Here is a 19,036-nt window from a genome sequence, read left to right as displayed (position 1 = left end):
AGCACTGCTGCCTCACAGCATCAGGGACCCAGGTTCGATTCCCGGCTTGGGAGAGTGTCCATGTGGAGTCTGCACGTTCTCCCCGTGTCTGCGTGGGTTTCCTCCCACAAGATGTGCAGGTTAGGGGGATTGGCCACACTAAATGTGTGGAATTGCAGTGACAGAGTGGGGGAGGGGGCCGAGGTAAGATGCTCTGTCAGAGAGTCAGTGCAGACTCGATGGGCTGAGTGGCCTCTTCTGCACTGTCGGGACTCTATGAATAATTGTACAGCCCTTCCAAAGATCTGTCACAGGGCCAGTGGACAGAACGGTCTCCTTTCTGTGTCATATGATTGTGAGCAGTACTTTCGTTGGTATGAGAGGGAGTGATTCTTTAGCCCGAGCAGGGAATGGTCAGAGGAAACACAGAATAAGGGCTGTGGTGCTGTGGTCTTATTGTGAGCGACACACTCTTGCAGCCAAGTCTCACTGTCAAGAATATGAATGACTGACTTTATCCTAAGGGCAGCAGACACAAGTGAATAGCATGCGTCTTGATCAGACCATTGTTAGTTGCTATGGTTATTAATTATTCACCGTGCATGAGCAACACACTGTTTGACAGCCAGCACCTAGGAATTATTTGGAGCCAGTGTTGTTTTAATATGAGTTTTGTATTGATGTAAAGATGCAAATGAATGTGGGGTGCTCTCATCACATGCTTCATTCGTAATAGAATAGAATCCAGAAGGTGACCATTTGGCCCATCGAGTCTGCACCGACCCTCCGAAAGAGCACTCTACCTAAGCCCACTCCCCTGTCCTGTCCTTATTACCCCACGCATTGAATCTAATGTGGACATCTTTGAACCTGTATAGAATTATAGTATGATTCAGTACATAAGGAGGCCAGTTAGTTCATTGTCCCCCTCCTCTGCAGCTCTTTGGCAGGGCGGGCCATTCAATCCATTCCCTGGCCTGTTAGTGTTCTCCCTTCAAGTATTTACCCGGAAGTTTTCTTTGGAATGTTAATTAATAAGAACATAAGAACTAGGAGCAGGAGTAGGCCGTCTGGCCCCTCGATCCTGCTCCGTCATTCAATAAGATCATGGCTGATCTTTTCGTGGACTCAGCTCCACTTACCCGCCCGCTCACCATAACCCTTAATTCCTTTACTGTTCAAAAATTTATCTATCCTTGCCTTAAAAACATTCAATGAGGTAGCCTCAACTGCTTCACTGGGAAGGGAATTCCACAGATTCACAACCCTTTGGGTGAAGACGTTCCTCCTCAACTCAGTCCTGAATCTGCTCCCCTTTATTTTGAGGCCATGTCCCCTAGATCTAGTTTCACCCGCCAGTGGAAACAACTTCCCTGCTTCTATCTTATCTATTCCCTTCATAATCTTATATGTTTCCATAAGATCTCCCCTCATTCTTCTGAATTCCAATGAGTATAGCCCCAGTCTACTCAGTCTCTCCAAGTCTACTCAGTTTCTGAGTAGACTTTACTTCTCGATGTCCTGTCAGGCATTGCGTTCCAGATCAACATAACTTGCTGCGTGAATTTGTTTCTCCTCATGTTCTTTCTCCTCTGGTTCTTTTGCTCATTGCCTTAAGTCGGTCTTCTCTGGTTACTGCGCCACTTCCTTCATTTTTAAAATCGTATTTATTCATTCGTCGGATGTGGTCTAGCATTAATTGCCCATCCCTAATTGCCCCTTGAGAAGGTGGCGGTGAGCTGCCTTCCATGTAATGTAAGTGCACCCACAGTGCTGTTAGGGAGGGACTTTGACCCAGCAACAGTGAAAGAACAGCGATATAGTTCCAAGTCGGGATAGTGAGTGACTTGGAGAGGGTTTGGCAGTTGCCATATTCAGATGCATCTCCTGCCCTTGTTCCTCGTGGGTTTGAGAGGTCCTGCCCCTGGAATTGGTTTATTTTTGTTTACTCAATCAAAACCTGTCAGGATTTTGAACACCTCCATTAAATTGTCTCTTAACCTTTTCTGCTCCTGAGAGAATGATCCTAACTAACTCTAATCTCTTCACAGAATTGAAATCCCTCCATCCCGGGTACCAGTCCAATAAATCTCCTCTACACCCTCTCCAAGGGCTATACATCCAACCCAAAGTGCTTACAATTAGACACAGTGCAGGTCTAACCTGTAATTTATAAAGATTTAGCATATTTGTCTGCCTATATTAATAAAGTATGAAGTCTCACAACACCAGGTTAAAGTCCAACAGGTTTATTTGAAATCACGAGCTTTTGGAGTGCTGCTCCTTCATCAGGTCACCTGGGCAGCGCTCCGGAAGCTCGTGATTCCAAATAAACCTGTTGAACTTTAACCTGGTGTTGTGAGACACCTTACTGTGCCCACCCCAGTCCAACGCCGACATCTCCACATCATATATTAATAAAGTCAAGGGATTAAATCTTCCATCCTCGCCCATGATGGGAACTTTGCGTTTAAGTTTTTTTAAGTTCAATTATTAGTGTCACAAGTAGGTTTACATTAACACTGCAATGAAGTTACTGTGAAACTTCTCTAGTCGCCACACTCTGGCGCCTGTTCGCGTACACTGAGGGGGAATTAACCATGGCCAATGCACTTAGCCAGCACGTCTTTCAGACTGTGAGAGGAAACCGGAGCACCTGGAGGAAACCCACACAGACACGGGGAGAAAGTGCAGACTCCGCGCAGACAGTGACCTAAGCTGGGAATCGACCCTGGGTCCCTGGCGCTGTGAGGCAGCAGTGCTAACCACTGTGCCACCCACATCACAGGTGGGATGGAGAATTTGATGGACTATTGAAAGGTCCATAGAATCGTACACTGCAGAGGGAGGCCATTCAGCCCAGTGAGCCTGCACTGACCACAATCCCATCCAGGCCCTATCCCCATAACCCCATGCATTTACCCTCGCTAGTCCCCCTGACACTAAGGGGCAATTTAGCATGGCCAATCCACTTAACCCGCACATCTTTGGACTGTGGGAGGAAACCGGAGCACCCGGAGGAAACCCACGCAGACACGGGGAGAACATGCAAACTCCACACAGACAGTGACCCGAGCTGGGAATCACACCGGGGTTCCTGGTGCTGTGAGGCAGCAGTGCTAACCACTGTGCCACCGTGCCGCCCCGACCACTGTGCCACCGTGCCGCCCCGACCACCGTGCCGCCCCGACCACTGTGCCACCGTGCCGCCCCGACCAGTGTGCCACCGTGCCGCCCCGACCAGTGTGCCACCGTGCCACCCCGACCACCGTGCCGCCCCGACCACTGTGCCACCGTGCCGCCCCGACCACCGTGCCGCCCCGACCAGTGTGCCACCGTGCCGCCCCGACCACTGTGCCACCGTGCCGCCCCGACCACTGTGCCACCGTGCCGCCCCGACCACTGTGCCACCGTGCCGCCCCTTCATCCATTGACCTCAGGCGGGAATTTCCTGTCTTGGGATGGGCGGGAATGGAAAATCTCACCCATTAGTATTTAATAACCTTCTTGTCTTCTCCTGGCATCTTCAAAGGTTTGTGTACGTACAAAGTCTCTGCCCCTACGCTCCTGATAAAGTTGCACCTTTTATTTTGCATTGCCTTTCCTTAGTCGAGTTGCCAAAATGTTTATTTTAAGTAGCATTTGTAATACACTCGCTCGCTTTAACACACAGAATGATGGAGAGCATTGCAATCTGTTACAGTCTAAACATACATTTCTATACAATTTGGAGACCAGAAATGGGTTACTGTTTCAGCAGTATTTAGACACTGAAAACTCTGGTAGAAGATTGAATGTGTTATTCTAACTATGGTTCTGTATTTCTTTTATTATAACTGCAGGAGTGATATTTTATCAGGAGTTCCATGGTGCTGCTTTACTTAATATATTTATGTTCTTATTTGGGTAAGTGATTAAACCAGCCAGTAGTAAACAAAAGGCAGAATTTTCTGGCTCTTTCCATTGGTGAGATTTTCTGGTCCTGCTTAATTCTTTTTTTAAAAGTTTAAAGTTTATTTATTAGTGTCACAAGTAGGCTTACATTAACACTGCAATGAAGTTACTGTGAAAATCCCCTAGTCGCCACACTCCGCCTGTTCGGGTACACTGAGGGAGAACTTGGCATGGCCAATCCACCTAACCAGCACGTCTTTTGGACTGTGGGAGGAAACCGGAGGACCCGGAGGAAACCCACGCAGACACGGGGAGAACGTGCAAACTCCACACAGACAGTGACCCAAGCCGGGAATTGAACCCGGGTCCCTGGCACTGTGAGGCAGCAGTGCTAACCACTATGCCACCGTGCCAAAAGCCCCTGGACTTTTGACCAGCTCACAGTTTTTTGCGGTCCCGCCCAGTGCATCAGGACTGTAAAATCCCGTCCTATCTTCCACTGCGCCGGGACAGTAAAACCCCACCCTTACCCCCACTGTGCTGGGACTGTAAAATCCCACCCTAACCTCCACTGCAACAGGACTGTAAAATCCTACCCTATCCCCACTGCGCCGGGACTGCAAAATGCCACCCTATCCCCCACTGCGCCGGGACTGTAAAATCCCACCCTATCCCCCACTGCACCATGACTGTAAAATCCCACTCTATCTCTCACTGCGCCGGGACTGTAAAATCCCACCCTATCTCCCACTGCGCCGGGACTGTAAAATCCCACCCTATCTCCCACTGCGCCGAGACTGTAAAATCCCACCCTATCCCCCACTGCGCAGGGACTGTAAAATCCCACCCTATCCCCCACTGCACCAGGACTGTAAAATCCCATCCTATTCCCCCATTGCGCCAGGACTGTAAAATCCCACCGTATCTCCCACTGGACTGGGACTGTAAAATCCCACCCTATCTCCCACATTCTGCTTCCCACTTTCTTTGTTCAAGATTTTACTGCAATGATGTGGAGATGCCGGCGTTGGACTGGGGTGAGAACAGTAAGAAGTTTTGCAACAGGTTAAAGTCCAACAGGTTTATTTTGTAGCATGAGCTTTCGGAGCGCTGCTCCTTCATCAGGTGAATGGAGAGTTGATTCACAAAAGGGCATATAGAGACAAAAGCACAACTGCAAGATAATGGTTGGAATGCGAGTCTTTACAGGTAATGAAGTCTTTACAGATACAGACAATGCGAGTGGAGAAAGGGTTAATCACAGGTTAAAGAGGTGTGTATTGTCTCAAGCCAGGACAGTTAGTGAGATTTTGCAAGCCCAGGCAAGTCGTATGGGTTACAGTTAGTGTGACATGAACTCTTGATCCCGATTGAGGCCGTCCTCATGTGTGCGGAACTTGATTATCAGTTTCTACTCAGCGACTCTGTGCTGTTGTGTGTCTTGAAGGCTGCCTTGGAGAACACTTACCCAAAGATCAGAGGCTGAATGCCCTTGGCTGCTGAAGTGTTCCCCGACAGGAAGGGAACACTCCTGCCTGGTGATTGTCGAGCGGTGTCCATTCATCCGTTGTCGTAGCGTCTGCATGGTTTCCCCAATGTACCATGCCTCGGGACATCCTTTCCTGCAGCGTATCAGGTAGACAACGTTGGCTGAGTCGCAAGAGTATGCACCATGTACCTGGTGGATGGTGTTCTCACGTGAGATGATGGCATCCATGTCGATGATCTGGCACATCTTGCAGAGGTTGCTGTGGCAGAATTGTGTGATGTCACGGTCACTGTTCTCCTGATGGCTGGGTAGTTTGCTGTGTACAATGATCTGTTTGAGGTTCTGCGGTTATTTGAAGACAAGTAGTGTTCATCTTCATCGACGAACATCTCGCCAAGGCCATCCCCACACCGCCACCACTTGCCTTCAAACAACCACACAACCTCAAACAGACCATTGTCCACAGCAAACTGATTACTTGTGAAGACTCGCATTATCTTGCAGTTGAGTCTTTGTCTATATATGCCCTTTTGTGAATCCAACTCTCCACTCACCTGATGAAGGGGCACCATCCGAAAGCTCGTGCTACCAAATAAACCTGTTGGACTTTAACCTGGTGTTGTGAGACTTCTTACTGGTACTGCAATGAAGCAATGGTATTGTCGCTGAACTAGTAATCCTTAGACCCAGGGTAATGTTCTGGGGACCTGGGTTCGAATCCCACCATGGCAGATGGTGAAATTTGAATTAAATAACAATCAAGAATTAAGAGTCTACTGATAACCATGAAACCATTGTTGACTGTCATAAAAACACATCTAGTTCACTAATGTCTTTTAGGGAAGAAAATCTACCATCCTAACCCGGTCCGACCTACATAGAATCTCTACAGCGCAGAAGATGGCCATTCGGCCCATCAAGCCTGCACCGACAACATTCCCACCCAGGCACCTGGTAACCCCACGTATTTACGCTGCTGGTCCCGCTGACACTAAGGGGCAATTTAGCATGGCCAATCCACCTAACCCGCACATCTTTGGACTGTGGGAGGAAACCGGAGCACCCGGAGGAAACTCACGCAGACACGTGGAGAACGTGGAAACTCCACACAGACAGTGACCCGAGGCCAGAATCAAACCCGGGTCCCTGAAGCTGTGAGGCAGCAATGTTAACCACTGTGCTACCGTGCCACCTCTACACTTGACTCCATACCCACAGCAATGTGGTTGACTCTTAATTGCTTCTCAAATAGAATCATAGAATCCCTACAGTGCAGAAGAAGGCTATTTGGCCCATTGAGTCTGCACCGACAACAATCCCACCCAGGCCCTATCCCCATAACCCCACATATTTACCCCGCTAATCCCTCTAACCTACACATCTCAGGACACTAAGGGGCAATTTAGCATGGATATTCAACCTAACCCGCACATCTTTGGAGTGTGGGAGCGAACCGGAACACCCGGAGGAAACCCACGCAGACACGGGGAGAACGTGCAGACTCCGCACAGACAGTGACCCAAGCCAGGAATGGAACCCGGGTCCCTGGAGCTGTGAGGCAGCAGTGCTAACCCACTGTGCCACCCTGCACTGTGCCGCCCCTTAGTTCAGCAAGGCACTCAGTTCACGGGAAATTAGGGATGGGCAATAAATGCTGGCCGGGCCAGGGGACACCGACATCCCATGAATGAATAAAAAAACCGTATGCCTTGATGCCATGCCTTGTTAAATCTGAATGTTCCTTCTACCGAGTTGCTTTTTCACACAGTGAATCCTAAAGAATAACTTCATGTGTGAACAATGTTTTACAAGTTGAGGCTGCTTTGTAAGTGTTGAATAGTGTTCAAGGCCGACATTGGGCGGTTGGAGTGCATGTTTTGTCTTTGGTGCTTCAGTCATGTCTTGTTTCTATATTCCTAGGTGTATGCTGTCATTCCTTGGAGTTTTCCTGATAGCCAGAAACAGAGAGAAGCGGACAGCTGAAATCCCATATATTGACTTGGGCACCATTCCAAGTATGAACAATTGAATGTGGTTATTATATTTGTCAGTTCTGATCGTTTTATAAAACATGGGCAAGGAAACAAAAAGGAAACTGCCAGCGATTAAATACAACACAACTTCCAGAACTCAGAAATATGGCAACATGTCAAACAAAACTACATCTTAGCAGTTTTTGTTTAGTTTGGAGAGCTGATAAGATTCATAATGATTAAGTTGACCACAAGTGCAGGGGGTTCTTGGCCATGTACCTGCATCTCAGGGGACTGCAGCGGCTCAAGAAGGCGGCTCACCACCACCTGCTCAGGGCAATTAGGGATGGGCAACACATTCTGGCCTGGTCAGGGGTGCCCACATCCCGTCAATGAATAAATCAAAATTTCAAGACCAAAAACAGTGCCCATCCCGCAAACACCATTGGTTATATGTCACCATGAACTTGATGCCTTTATTGTAGTCTCGTGACTGAACACTTTTGAAGGCCAACTCCAGATCTGAGCAGTAAGAGCCGGCACGGTGGCGCAGTGGTTAGCACTGTTGCCTCTCACTGCCAGGGACACAGGCTCGATTCTGGCCTGAGTATCTCAAGATGTGTAGGATAGGGGAATTAGTGGGGTAAATGTGTGGGATTACGGGGATAGGGCCAGGGTGGGATGCTCTGTCAGGGAGTCATAGAAACCCTACAGTGCAGAAGGAGGCCGTTCGGCCCATCGAGTCTGCACCAATAACAATCCCACCCCAGGCCCTATCTCCACACATTTACCCCGCTAATCCCTCTATCCTACACATCCCGGGACACTAAGGGGCAATTTAGCATGACTGGTCAACCTAACCCGCACATCTATGGAATGTGGGAGGAAACCGACGCAGAGACGGGGAGAATGTGCAAACTCCACTCAGACAGTGATCCAAACCAGGAATCGAACCCAGGTCCCTGGAGCTGTGAGGCAGCAGTGCTAACCACTGTGCTACCGTGCAGACTCAATGGGCCAAACGGCCCCCTTCTGCACCGTTGGGATTCAATGATTCTAAGCCAGTGTTTCTTTTCTTATTGACTCGATCACAGGATCAAGTAGATGAACTACCAAAAATTGAGCATAATTTCATCTTTACATCATAAATCCTATCATATTGCAGGAAAATCTTTGTCATCTGGCATATCTGTCCTTGGGCTGGCATGGACAAGATGGGCCAAATGACCTCCTTCTGTGCTGTAACTTTTCTCTGGTTCTATATGCCAGGCATGGGTGAAGCGGTTAATCAAAAATGCCGGTAACCAGAGATTTACATTCATCCATTGAATACAACGCAATGCTTTTAGCATCAACTTAAAAAGAATAAAGTATAAAATAATATGCAGATGGCCAGGAAGTAAAGAACTTCTTTTATTTTTCCTTTTACTTCTAATATTCAGCAACACTCACGACCAGAAGGATGTGGAGGCTTTGGAGAGGGTTCAGAAAAAATTTACCAGTGGGGGTGGGATAAAGGGGTAGGTGGCTAGATGGGTGGAGAACTGGCTTGGTCACAGAAGACAGAGGGTGGTAGTGGAAGGGTCTTTTTCCGGCTGGAGGCCTGTGACTAGTGGTGTTCCGCAGGGCTCTGTATTGGGACCTCTGCTGTTTGTGATTTATATAAACGATCTGGAAGAAGGTGTAACTGGGGTGATCAGTAAGTTTGCGGACGACACGAAAATGGCTGGACTTGCAGATAGTGAGGAACATTGTCAGAGGCTACAGAAGGATATAGGCTGGAAATTTGGGCAAAGAAATGGCAGATGGAGTTCAATCCAGATAAATGCGAAGTGATGCATTTTGGTAGAACTAACGTAGGGGGGAGCTATACGATAAATGGCAGAACCATAAAGGGTGTAGATACGCAGAGGGACCTGGGTGTGCAAGTCCACAGATCCTTGAAGGTGATGTCACAGGTGGAGAAGGTAGTGAATAAGGCATATGGCATGCTTGCCTTTATAGGACGGGGCATAGAGTATAAAAGTTGGGGTCTGATGTTGCAGTTGCATAGAACGTTGGTTCGGCCGCATTTGGAATACTGCGCCCAGTTCTGGTCGCCACACTACCAGAAGGACGTGGAGGCTTTAGAGAGAGTGCAGAGGAGGTTTACCAGGATGTTGCCTGGTATGGAAGGGCTTAGTTATGAGGAGAGATTGGGTGAACTGGGGTTGTTCTCACTGGAAAGACGGAGGATGAGGGGTGACCTAATAGAGGTGTATAAAATTATGAAAGGCATAGATAGGTGAATGGTGGGAAGCTTTTTCCCAGGTCGGTGGTGATGTTCACGAGGGGTCATAGGTTCAAGGTGAGGGGGGGAGGTTTAACACCGATATCAGAAGGACGTATTTTACATAGAGGGTGGTGGGGGCCTGGAATGCGCTGCCGGGCAAGGTGATGGGAACGTTTAAGACTTATCAAGATAGCCACATGAATGGAGTGGGAATGGAGGGATACAAAAGAATGGTCTAGTTTGGACCAGGGAGCGGCGTGGGCTTGGAGGGCCGAAGGGCCTGTTCCTGTGCTGTATTGTTCTTTGGTCTTTGATATTGCCTGCTATGGAGGGCATTAGCTATGAGCAGAGGTTGGAGAAACTTGGTGTGTTCTCACTGGAGCGACGGAAGTTGAGGGGCGACCTGATAGAAGTCTACAAAATTATGAGAGGCATGGACAGAGTGGATAGTCAGAAGCTTTTTCCCAGGGTGGAAGAGTCAATTACTAGAGGGCATAGGTTTAAGATGCGAGGGGCAAGGTTTAAAGGAGATGTACGAGGCAAGTTTTTGACACAGAGGGCGGTGGGGGCCTGGAACTCGTTGCCAGGGGAGGCAGTGGAAGCAGATACGATAGTGACTTTTAAGGGGCGCCTTGACAAATACATGAATAGGATGGGAATAGAGGGATACGGTCCCCGGAAGGGCAGGGGGTTTTAGTTCAGATGGGCAGCATGGCTAGTGCAGGCTTGAAAGGCCAAAGGGCCTGTTCTTGTACTATAATTTTCTTTGTTCTTCGTTCTAGTACATTAAACAGAAAATAAAGAGTATGCAATGATACAGTATACACATACTTTTCATACTCTAAGGCCGGGATTTACCGAGTAATCCGCAGTGTGTTTCACGGTGGGGGGAGGCGGATGGCCATTGGCTGGTGGCGTGATTTTCCAGTCCCGCTGTTGTCAACGGAGTTTCCCGTCGAATGCCCCCCTCGTCTCCAAAATACCCGCGGCAGGGGTGTGCCATTGGAGGAACTGGAAGGTCCCGCCAGTTAAAACAGATGGAAAGATTCAGCCGAAGCCTCCACATTAAAAGATAAAATACAATCAGAACAAATTCTCAGTGTCTCTGAGAACTGTCAGTGGAAATGTAGAAGGTCTGGCGATTGACTCCTGGTACAGGCCCTGGATGTTTACTGTGCACAATACACAACTGCATAATCTCTAGTGCAAAGTGTCAACAAAATGCATTTCTCTATTGGTCATGCTTTTAATGTCCTTTAATGTCCTTTAATATCCCTTTAATGTCCAAAGATATGTAGGTTAGGGGGATTAGTGGGGTAAATGTGTATGTGGTTATGGGGATAGGGCCTGGGTACAATGCTGTCTCTGAGAGTTGGTGCAGAATCAATGGGCTGAATGGCCTCCTTCTGCACTGTAGGGATTCTATGACCAAATGCTGGGCAGTGGGATTAGGCTGGCAGGGGGGGGCTCATTTTTCGCCCTGTGCCGACACAGGGCCACGGGACTTCTTTCTGTGTTGCGCACCTTCTGTGGTTCGGTGAAAAGCTTTATCAGCGGATAGGACGGGTCTGACGTTAACTCTGGCTTAAAGAAGCTTGAACAATGAAAATATATTTAAACACGGTGGCACAGTGGTTAGCACTGCTGCCTCACAGTGCCAGGGACCCGGGTTCAATTCCCAGGTAGGGTCACTGTCTGTGTGGAGTCTGCACGTTCTCCCCATGTCTGGGTGGGGTTTCCTCCGGGTTCTCCAGTTTCCTCCCACAGTCCAAAGATATGGGGGTTTGATGGATTGGCCATGCTAAATTGTCCATTGGTATCAGGGGGATTAGCATGGTCAATATATGGGGTTACAGGGATAGGTCCTGGGTGGGATTGTGATCGGTGCAGACTCGATGGGCTGAATGGCCTCCTTCTGCACTGTAGGGATTCTATGATTCTAACACATTTTTCTATTTTTCGGCAGAGGAGAGAAGCACAGAGAAAATTCAACCTGACCTGAGCCACATCAATTCTTATGGTACTGTACAGGATGGAGAACGCACTCATGACTCTCCGAGTGAAGATGCAAAATAACCATTAAAGCAGAAATCAGGATCCAATACTCTGGCTGAACCTTAACACTTCATCAAGTTAGATCCTCTTAGTTTTCTATCCCAGCTGGGGCTAGGAACTCTGGTTTGACAATATTATGTCTCTTACTCTGCACTGTTGTGGTTCAATCAGACAAGACCAGTGTTTATTCTGGAAAACAGCACTCTCCGCTATCGATGCCAACATGTGTATTGAAAGGTCGCTCTTTCTTAGTGACCTTTTTCCACATTGGACAACCCGGTTTCGGCTGAAAATTTTCACACACAACTCCTGACAAATGGACACAAATTTATTCCAAGATTCAGACAGAGAAACAAGACAGAAACCCTTTCTATTATTTATTTTCTCTGTTGTGTGAGATGCACTGGAGAAGAAGGTCAGCTTGGCTCAGCCACTCGATGGACCTACAGAGGAAAATCAATCAGTAAAAATGTCAGCTATTCTCGGGTAATGATGTCAAAGCAGGGACATGCACTCATACATTGTCCTTACTGACCTCAGGACCAACTAACGCTCAAAATTTAAGGCTTTGGGCAAGAGATGTGGGATTATGTGAGGAAGAGCATTTTTTACAGAGGGAGTGGTAGTGACCTGGAACTTGCTGCCTACAAGGCGGAGGGAAGCAGAGGTGATAAATGATTTCAAAAGGCACTTCACAGAATCCCTACAGTGCAGAAGGAGGCCATTCAGCCCATCAAGTCTGCACCAACCACAATCCCACCCAGGCCCCATTCCCGTAACCCCACATATTTGCCCTGCTAATACCCTGACACTAGGGTTAATTTAGCATGGCCAATCAACCTAACCCGCACATCTTTGGACTGTGGGAGGAAACCGGAGCACCTGGAGGAAACCCACGCAGACACGGGGAGAATGTGCAAACCCCACGCAGACAGTGACCCAAGCTGGGAATCGAACCCAGTCTCCTGGAGCTGTGAGGCAGCAGTGCTAACCACTGTGCCACCACGCCGCCCACTTGGAGGGAATAAACTTGCAGGGATAGAGCAGGAAAAAAGGACTGACTGGATTGCTCAATAGAGAGCCGGCAAGGAACTGATAGGCCGAAAGGCCTCCTCCTGTGTCGCAATGACTCTTAAGAACTTCCAATGATGTACTTTTGAATATAGGGCGAGTGACAGCCAATTTGTGCACAGCAAGATTCCACAAGCAGCAATGTGACTGGATAGGTTAGGGTGGTGTTGGATGAGGGATAAATCCAGGCCAGGAGATAGAGGAGTATTTCGATATAGTGCCATGAAATCTTTTACATCCCTCTGAGTGAGCAGGTAGGCCTCCCCAGTAATGCACTGGACTGTCAGCCGAGGTTGTGCGGACAGGGATCCGGAGTGGGACTTGCACCCGCAACGTTAAGTACTGTATTTACAAACATCAGTCATTTATCATCTTCATCCACGGGATAGAATATTTATTTTAGTTAGTTTGGAGAATATACTTATTATTTGATTCTTTCAAATGTTAAAATTCTGCTGTCATCATGAATAAAATGGTTTCCTGTTGAAAACATGTCATTAATGCAATGCCTCAAAAAAACCTTCAGTGGTAGTTCAAGATATGGTCACTCCCTTATTTGACCCTGATGCATCTGTTGCTGCTTTTCATAAAATCATACCGTGCAGAAGAGGCCCTTTGGCCCATTGAGTCTGCACCGACATGCCAGAAACGGCTGAACTCCCACCTCATCCTGTCTGCCAACACTTGGCCCATCGCCCTGAATGTTATGATGTGCCAAATACTCATCCAGGTACTTTTTAAAGGATGTGAGGCAGCCCGCCTCCACCAGGCAGTGCATTCCAGACCCTGATAAAGATGAGCGTGCCATATGCCTTTTTCACCATCCGACTAACATGTCCTTCCGTCTTTAGGTATCATTTTTCATTTGTTTCTGCTTCTGTCTGTCTCTCTTTGGCAGCTTCTCCGTAACCGTTACTGTTGTGAGATCTGGGCACCTCAGGAAGGGTTTATTGGCCTTTTGAGGGAGTGCAGCAAAGGTTTACAAGAATGTTTACTGGACTTCTGGGCTTTAATTCTAAGGAGAGATTATAAAACCTGTTTTCTCGAGAATTTAGAAGATTAAGGGGTGATCTGATCAAAGTCTTCAAAATATTAACAGGGAAAGATAGAGTGGACAAAGTAAAACTATTTCCACCGGTTGGAGATTCTAGAATCGGGGCATAGTCAAAAAATTAGGGCCAGACGGTTCAGGAGAGATGTTGGGAAGCATTTACACACATAAAAGGTGGTGGAGGTTTGAAACTCTCTTCCACAAATGGCAGTTGATGTGAGATCAGTTGCTATCTTTAAATCTGAGATAGATATATTTTTGTGAAGCAAAGATATTAAGGGATATGGAGAGTGATGCTCCCAGCCGGGAGACATCAGCGGAGGACGTTTCGCAGGCTTCCCGCTGGGCACCACAGCTCCGCACGTCTCCCAGCCAAAGATTTCCAGAGAATGGAAATCCAGATTTCATTGTCAAGAGCGGGCCAGGGACTGAAGTCTCCGGGCCCGCCAGCCTTGCTCCCCCCACCCCCGCGTCAGGAGAGGCTCACTCCAGCAGGGTTTACAACAGCTCCCCACTAACGGGGAACAGACAGCCGACCCCCCCCCCCCCGGAGTGAAGAGAAGCCAGTGAGGCCCCCCCAGGAGGTCGGGGTAAGGGGAGGGTGCCCCTGTCCCTCTGGCACTGCCCAAGGGGCAAATTGGCACTTCCCAGGGGACGCCTTGACACTGCCCACTGGGCATCGGGCAGGGCCAAGGGGGCGGGCCCAGAAAGGGTGGGGCCTATTGGGTGTGATTGGTGGGGGGGGTCCCACTGCCACTCTGCATTTGGGATCGGGGCAGAGGGAGGGCGGACGGTGATCGGGGCTGGTCATCCGGGTGGGGTGTCGGGGCTGCCAGGGTATCGGTGTTGCCCGGCGATGGAATCGGCAGATCAGGGCTGGCCAGATGGGGGTTTGGGGAGACCCGGGTTGGCCGGTGGGGGTGCGGGGGGGGTGGATATCGGGGCTTGTTCGGAGAGGTCGGGAGGCCAGCGATCAGGGGGTGGGGGAGTCGATAACGCCAGCAATGGGAGGTCGCGGGGCTGGTCAGTGATTGGGCTGTTCAGCTATCAGGAGGCCGGCAATGGGGGGCCACTGCGCATGCGCTGATCTCCGCGTTGACAAATCAGCGCATGCGCAGTGGCCCATTCAGCGCTATGCTGCCGGCATCTCCAGCGGGATTAACCCCCGTCCACTAATTTTCAGAGGGAATCCCGCTGGGGCACTCTGTGACACACAGAGTGTGGGAGATTCATTCTGGAAATCACACTAAATAAATCGGTGGGAGTTACTCATGTTTTCACGCAAGTTTTTTTATGTCTCCCGGGTTTTCCTGAATTCACCGAAATGTGGCTCTAAGTGCGATCTACCCAAAGATTGATACAGGTTCCGCATCATTTTTCCACCTTTCAATTCTACCCCTCTAGAAATAAAACCCAATACTTGGTTTGCTTTTTACATCTGGCGGAACTTTCAGTGATTGCTGTATTACTGTTCTGAGTTCCCTTTCCTCCTCTACCCCAATCCTAGACTTAGAATCATAGAATCCCTACAGCGTAGAAGCAGGCCATTCAGCCCATCAATCTGCACCAACCTCACAACAGAGCATCCCACCCATACCCTCACCCTGTCACCCCACATATTTACCACGGCTGATCCCCCTAACCTTGGACACTAAGGGGCAATTTAGCATGACCAATCCACCTAACCCGCACATCTTTGGACTGTGAGAGGAAACGGGAACACCCGGAGGAAAGTCATGCAGACACATGGAGAACATGCAAACTCCACACAGACAGTCACCCGAGCCCGGAATCGAACCCAGGTTCCTGGCGCTGTGAGACAGCAGCGCTAACCACTGTGTACCTTCTAAGTAACAAGTGACCTCCCTATCCTTCCAACCAAAATGTATATCCTCACATTTATCGGCGTTGAACTTCATTATTTTCCATTCTGCAAGTTGTTATGATTCGGGGCAGAAACTCCAAAGTGTCTTATGAAGCCCACCCAAACCACAAGCTTCACATCTTGAATTTGGATAGGATAAGCATGATATGTTTCACTTCAGGTATGATTCAAGTGACCCACTAGGGAGCTTTTAACAAACAAAGTTTATTTAAGAATATAGTTAACATGTAGAGAAAGAAAATTAGCAAGAACAATTATAAACAAGAACCAAAACAACCACTATAATGTACAATTCTTAATGAATAATATAAATAATATATATATATATATCAGATGTTCCAATCAAAACCAGCATCCAATAAACAGATTTATCACTGCACAGGCTAAAGCTCACATGATACTGGAATCAACCTGGATTGAATGCTGATTTCAAATGATCTTGAAAACTCAGAGCAGCTTCTAGTCATCAGCTTCCCAAAACATCAAAAACATAGTTTCTTTACTGCAGCATGGCAATAAGCTGTTCTTTCAGCTAACTGGTAAAACTTTCAAAATAAAAACAAAGAAAGAGACTGCTTTCAGCTATGCTTCTAACACTGCAGCCAAAACAACCCATGTCACCTGACCGGCACACAGTTTGTTTGCTCCTCCCACCAATGACATCACCTAAGGCTGTGAGCTGAGAAACACTGACTGTGAGAGCTGCAGTGATCATGGTTTTTTTTAAAAATCCCTTAAAGGGACACTAACGCCACAATGTTTACTAATGCCCTGTGATTTGTTGCAGTCCTTCCGCAATATTGACTGTGCCTCCTCCGTAGTGTCGTTCACAAATTTTGAAATACGTTATTGATTCCTAAGTCCAAATCATGTAAATTTTGACCACTAGGTGGTCCCAGCACTGATCCTTGTGGAGAACTGCGTTCAACCTTTTCCACTCTGAATAACTATCCTTCACTTCCACTTTCTGCTTCCTGCCTTGAAGCCAGTTAGCAATCCATTCTGCCACTTGTCGCCTGAACTCTCTGACTGTAATAAGTCTTCAGAGGCAGAAGTCCCTTCACCCAAATCCCTTTATTTACAATTCCAACAGCGTACACAGAGTGCGATCAGTCAGCAGCCTACCTTCGGGAGTGCCAGAGGAACTGACACTCCCAGTTAAATCCCAGGAAAAGACTCCCTGATTGGCCCATCAATTGACTCCTTAATCAGGGAGTTCATATTCCAATAGGCCAACCTCAATGGCCTGATTGAAGTCATTGCACTGACTTTGTCCATTAGTCTATTTTGGGGAAGCTTATCAAAGACCTTTTGAAAATCCAGATGAATGACATCTACTGCAATACTCCTGTTTGCCCTCTCTGTTACATCTCCAAGGGCGAGCACCAAGATGTCAGAGAACTCTTCAACCTCAGCCTACATCATGCCTGCTTCAAGAGGAAAATCTTTAAGAGCAATTTTGAAGAAAGAGTAGCAGCTAAAAAAAACTTCAGCAAGTGCTTTGAGTGACTTACAGAAACATTTTGGCCAGCAATTTATATTTATAGAATCCTACAGTGCAGAAGGAGGCCATCCGGCCCATCGAGTCTGCACCGACAACAACCCACCCAGGCTCTATCCCCATGCATTTACCCTAGCTAATCCCCCTGACAAAAAGGGTCAATTTAGCATGGCAAATCCACCTAACCCACATGCCTTTGGACTGTGGGAGGGAACTGGAGCACTCGGAGGAAACCCACGCAGACATGGAGAGAACATGCAGACGCTGCACAGTCAGTGACCCGAGCTGGGAATCGAACCCGGGTCCCTGGCGCTGTGAGGCAGCAGTGCTAACCACTGTGCCACCGTGCCGCCCCAATAATAATAATACAATAATTGCCCTTTATAGATATAATAAAATTATAAAAGGACACATCTATCACCTTTGATTTGGACATATTCACTACGATGGCATCTGTGTGAATAATTGGTAATTCTGAGACTTACACATTCTTAATGAGCCATGTACTAAATTTAAGATATAATTTGTCCACAGGTTTAAGATAATTGGCAAGAGAAGGGAGATGTATGGATTCTTCGTACACAGCGAGTAACGATCTGGAATCCACTGCTGAAAGAGCGATGGAGAGATTCAATAATAATTTTCCGAAGGAATTTCCACAGTGGGCACATCTCTGAAAGAGGAGGTTTGTCCCATTCAGTTTGTGTTTCATGTGAGCCTCCTCCTATCCTATTTACTTAGAAGTCCTACAGTGCAGAAGGAGGCCATTTGGCCCATCAAGTCTGCACTGACCACAATCCCACCCAGGCCCTATCTCCCTAACGCAACATGTTTACCCTAGCTAGTCCCACTGACATTAAGGGTCAATTTAGCATGGCCAATTAACCTAACCCGCACATCTTTGGACTGTGGGAGGAAACCGGAGCACCCGGAGGAAACCCACGCAGACACGAGGAGAATGTGCAAACTCCACACAGACAGTGACCCGAGCCGGGAATCGAACCCGGGTCGCTGGTGCTGTGAGGCAGCAGTGCTAACCACTGTGTCACCATGCCACCCCAAAATAAACACAGCAGACACTTCATCTCATCCTATTAACATATATCTTTTAATAAGCAATGCTGGATTCTGGAAAACTGAAATAAAAACAGAAAATGCCAGATAAACTCAGCAGGTCTGGCAGCATCTGTGGAGAGAAGAACAGAGTTAACAGCTGGAATTCTCCAATATTTCCCGCTGCTACGATTCTCCATTCCCGCTGCAGTTATCGGAGATTTGCCAAATTCTCTTTTCACTGGCAGCGGTAGCGGGACAGGCGAGACTGGAGAATTCCGGCCCATGTTTCGACTCCACATGACTCTTCTTCAGAGCCTGTGAAATTTGAGATGCGGTAAGTCAAAGAGTAGAGACAAGGCAAAAGAGAAACGTATTATTCTGGGAAATAAAAAAACAGACTGTGACAGGAAGGGATAGAACATACCTATCTCACAGTTAACTTAAAAGATCAAAAGGATAAAAGTAAAAGCTCCGTATCTGAATGTACAAAGCATTTGAAACAAAACAGATGAGCTGAGCGCGTACAAATACAATTTGATAGCCATTACGAAGACATGGCTGCAGGAGGACTAAGATTGGGACCCGAATTTTGAAGTGTACATGAAGGACAGGAAGTGAGGAACAAGTGGAGAGGTGGCTCTGTTAGTTAATGATGGTATTAGCAGTGTAGAGAGGAGGACCGAAGTTCACGAAATTTGACCCAGTAAATCAAAGGCTGTTTGAGAAGTCAGCTCAGGACCACCTTCTCAAGGTAAATCAGGGATGGGCAATAAATGCTGACCGAGGCCGCAAAGCCCTCAGCCCTGGAAT

The 19,036-nt window shown here is 47.8% G+C and overlaps 1 protein-coding gene across 1 annotated transcript in view; it reads left to right on the top strand.

Annotated features, from left to right (window-relative positions):
• The window catches only part of nipal2 (NIPA like domain containing 2), a 93,129-nt gene extending 79,910 nt beyond the window's left edge, over positions 1-13,219 (top strand). Inside the window, exons 9-11 of the mRNA XM_078215651.1 lie at positions 3,822-3,885; positions 7,283-7,377; positions 11,574-13,219. Of these exons, the coding sequence (XP_078071777.1) occupies positions 3,822-3,885; positions 7,283-7,377; positions 11,574-11,683 (269 nt within the window). The 3' untranslated portion in view covers positions 11,684-13,219. The remainder of the gene's footprint in view (positions 1-3,821; positions 3,886-7,282; positions 7,378-11,573) is intronic.
• The last annotated feature ends 5,817 nt before the right edge of the window (positions 13,220-19,036 follow it).

Source organism: Mustelus asterias, chromosome 7 (genome assembly GCF_964213995.1).
Source record: "Mustelus asterias chromosome 7, sMusAst1.hap1.1, whole genome shotgun sequence".
In the NCBI taxonomy this organism is placed as follows: domain Eukaryota; kingdom Metazoa; phylum Chordata; class Chondrichthyes; order Carcharhiniformes; family Triakidae; genus Mustelus; species Mustelus asterias.
Note: the sequence above shows the minus strand (reverse complement) of the source record. Positions and strands in the feature narration are given on the sequence as shown.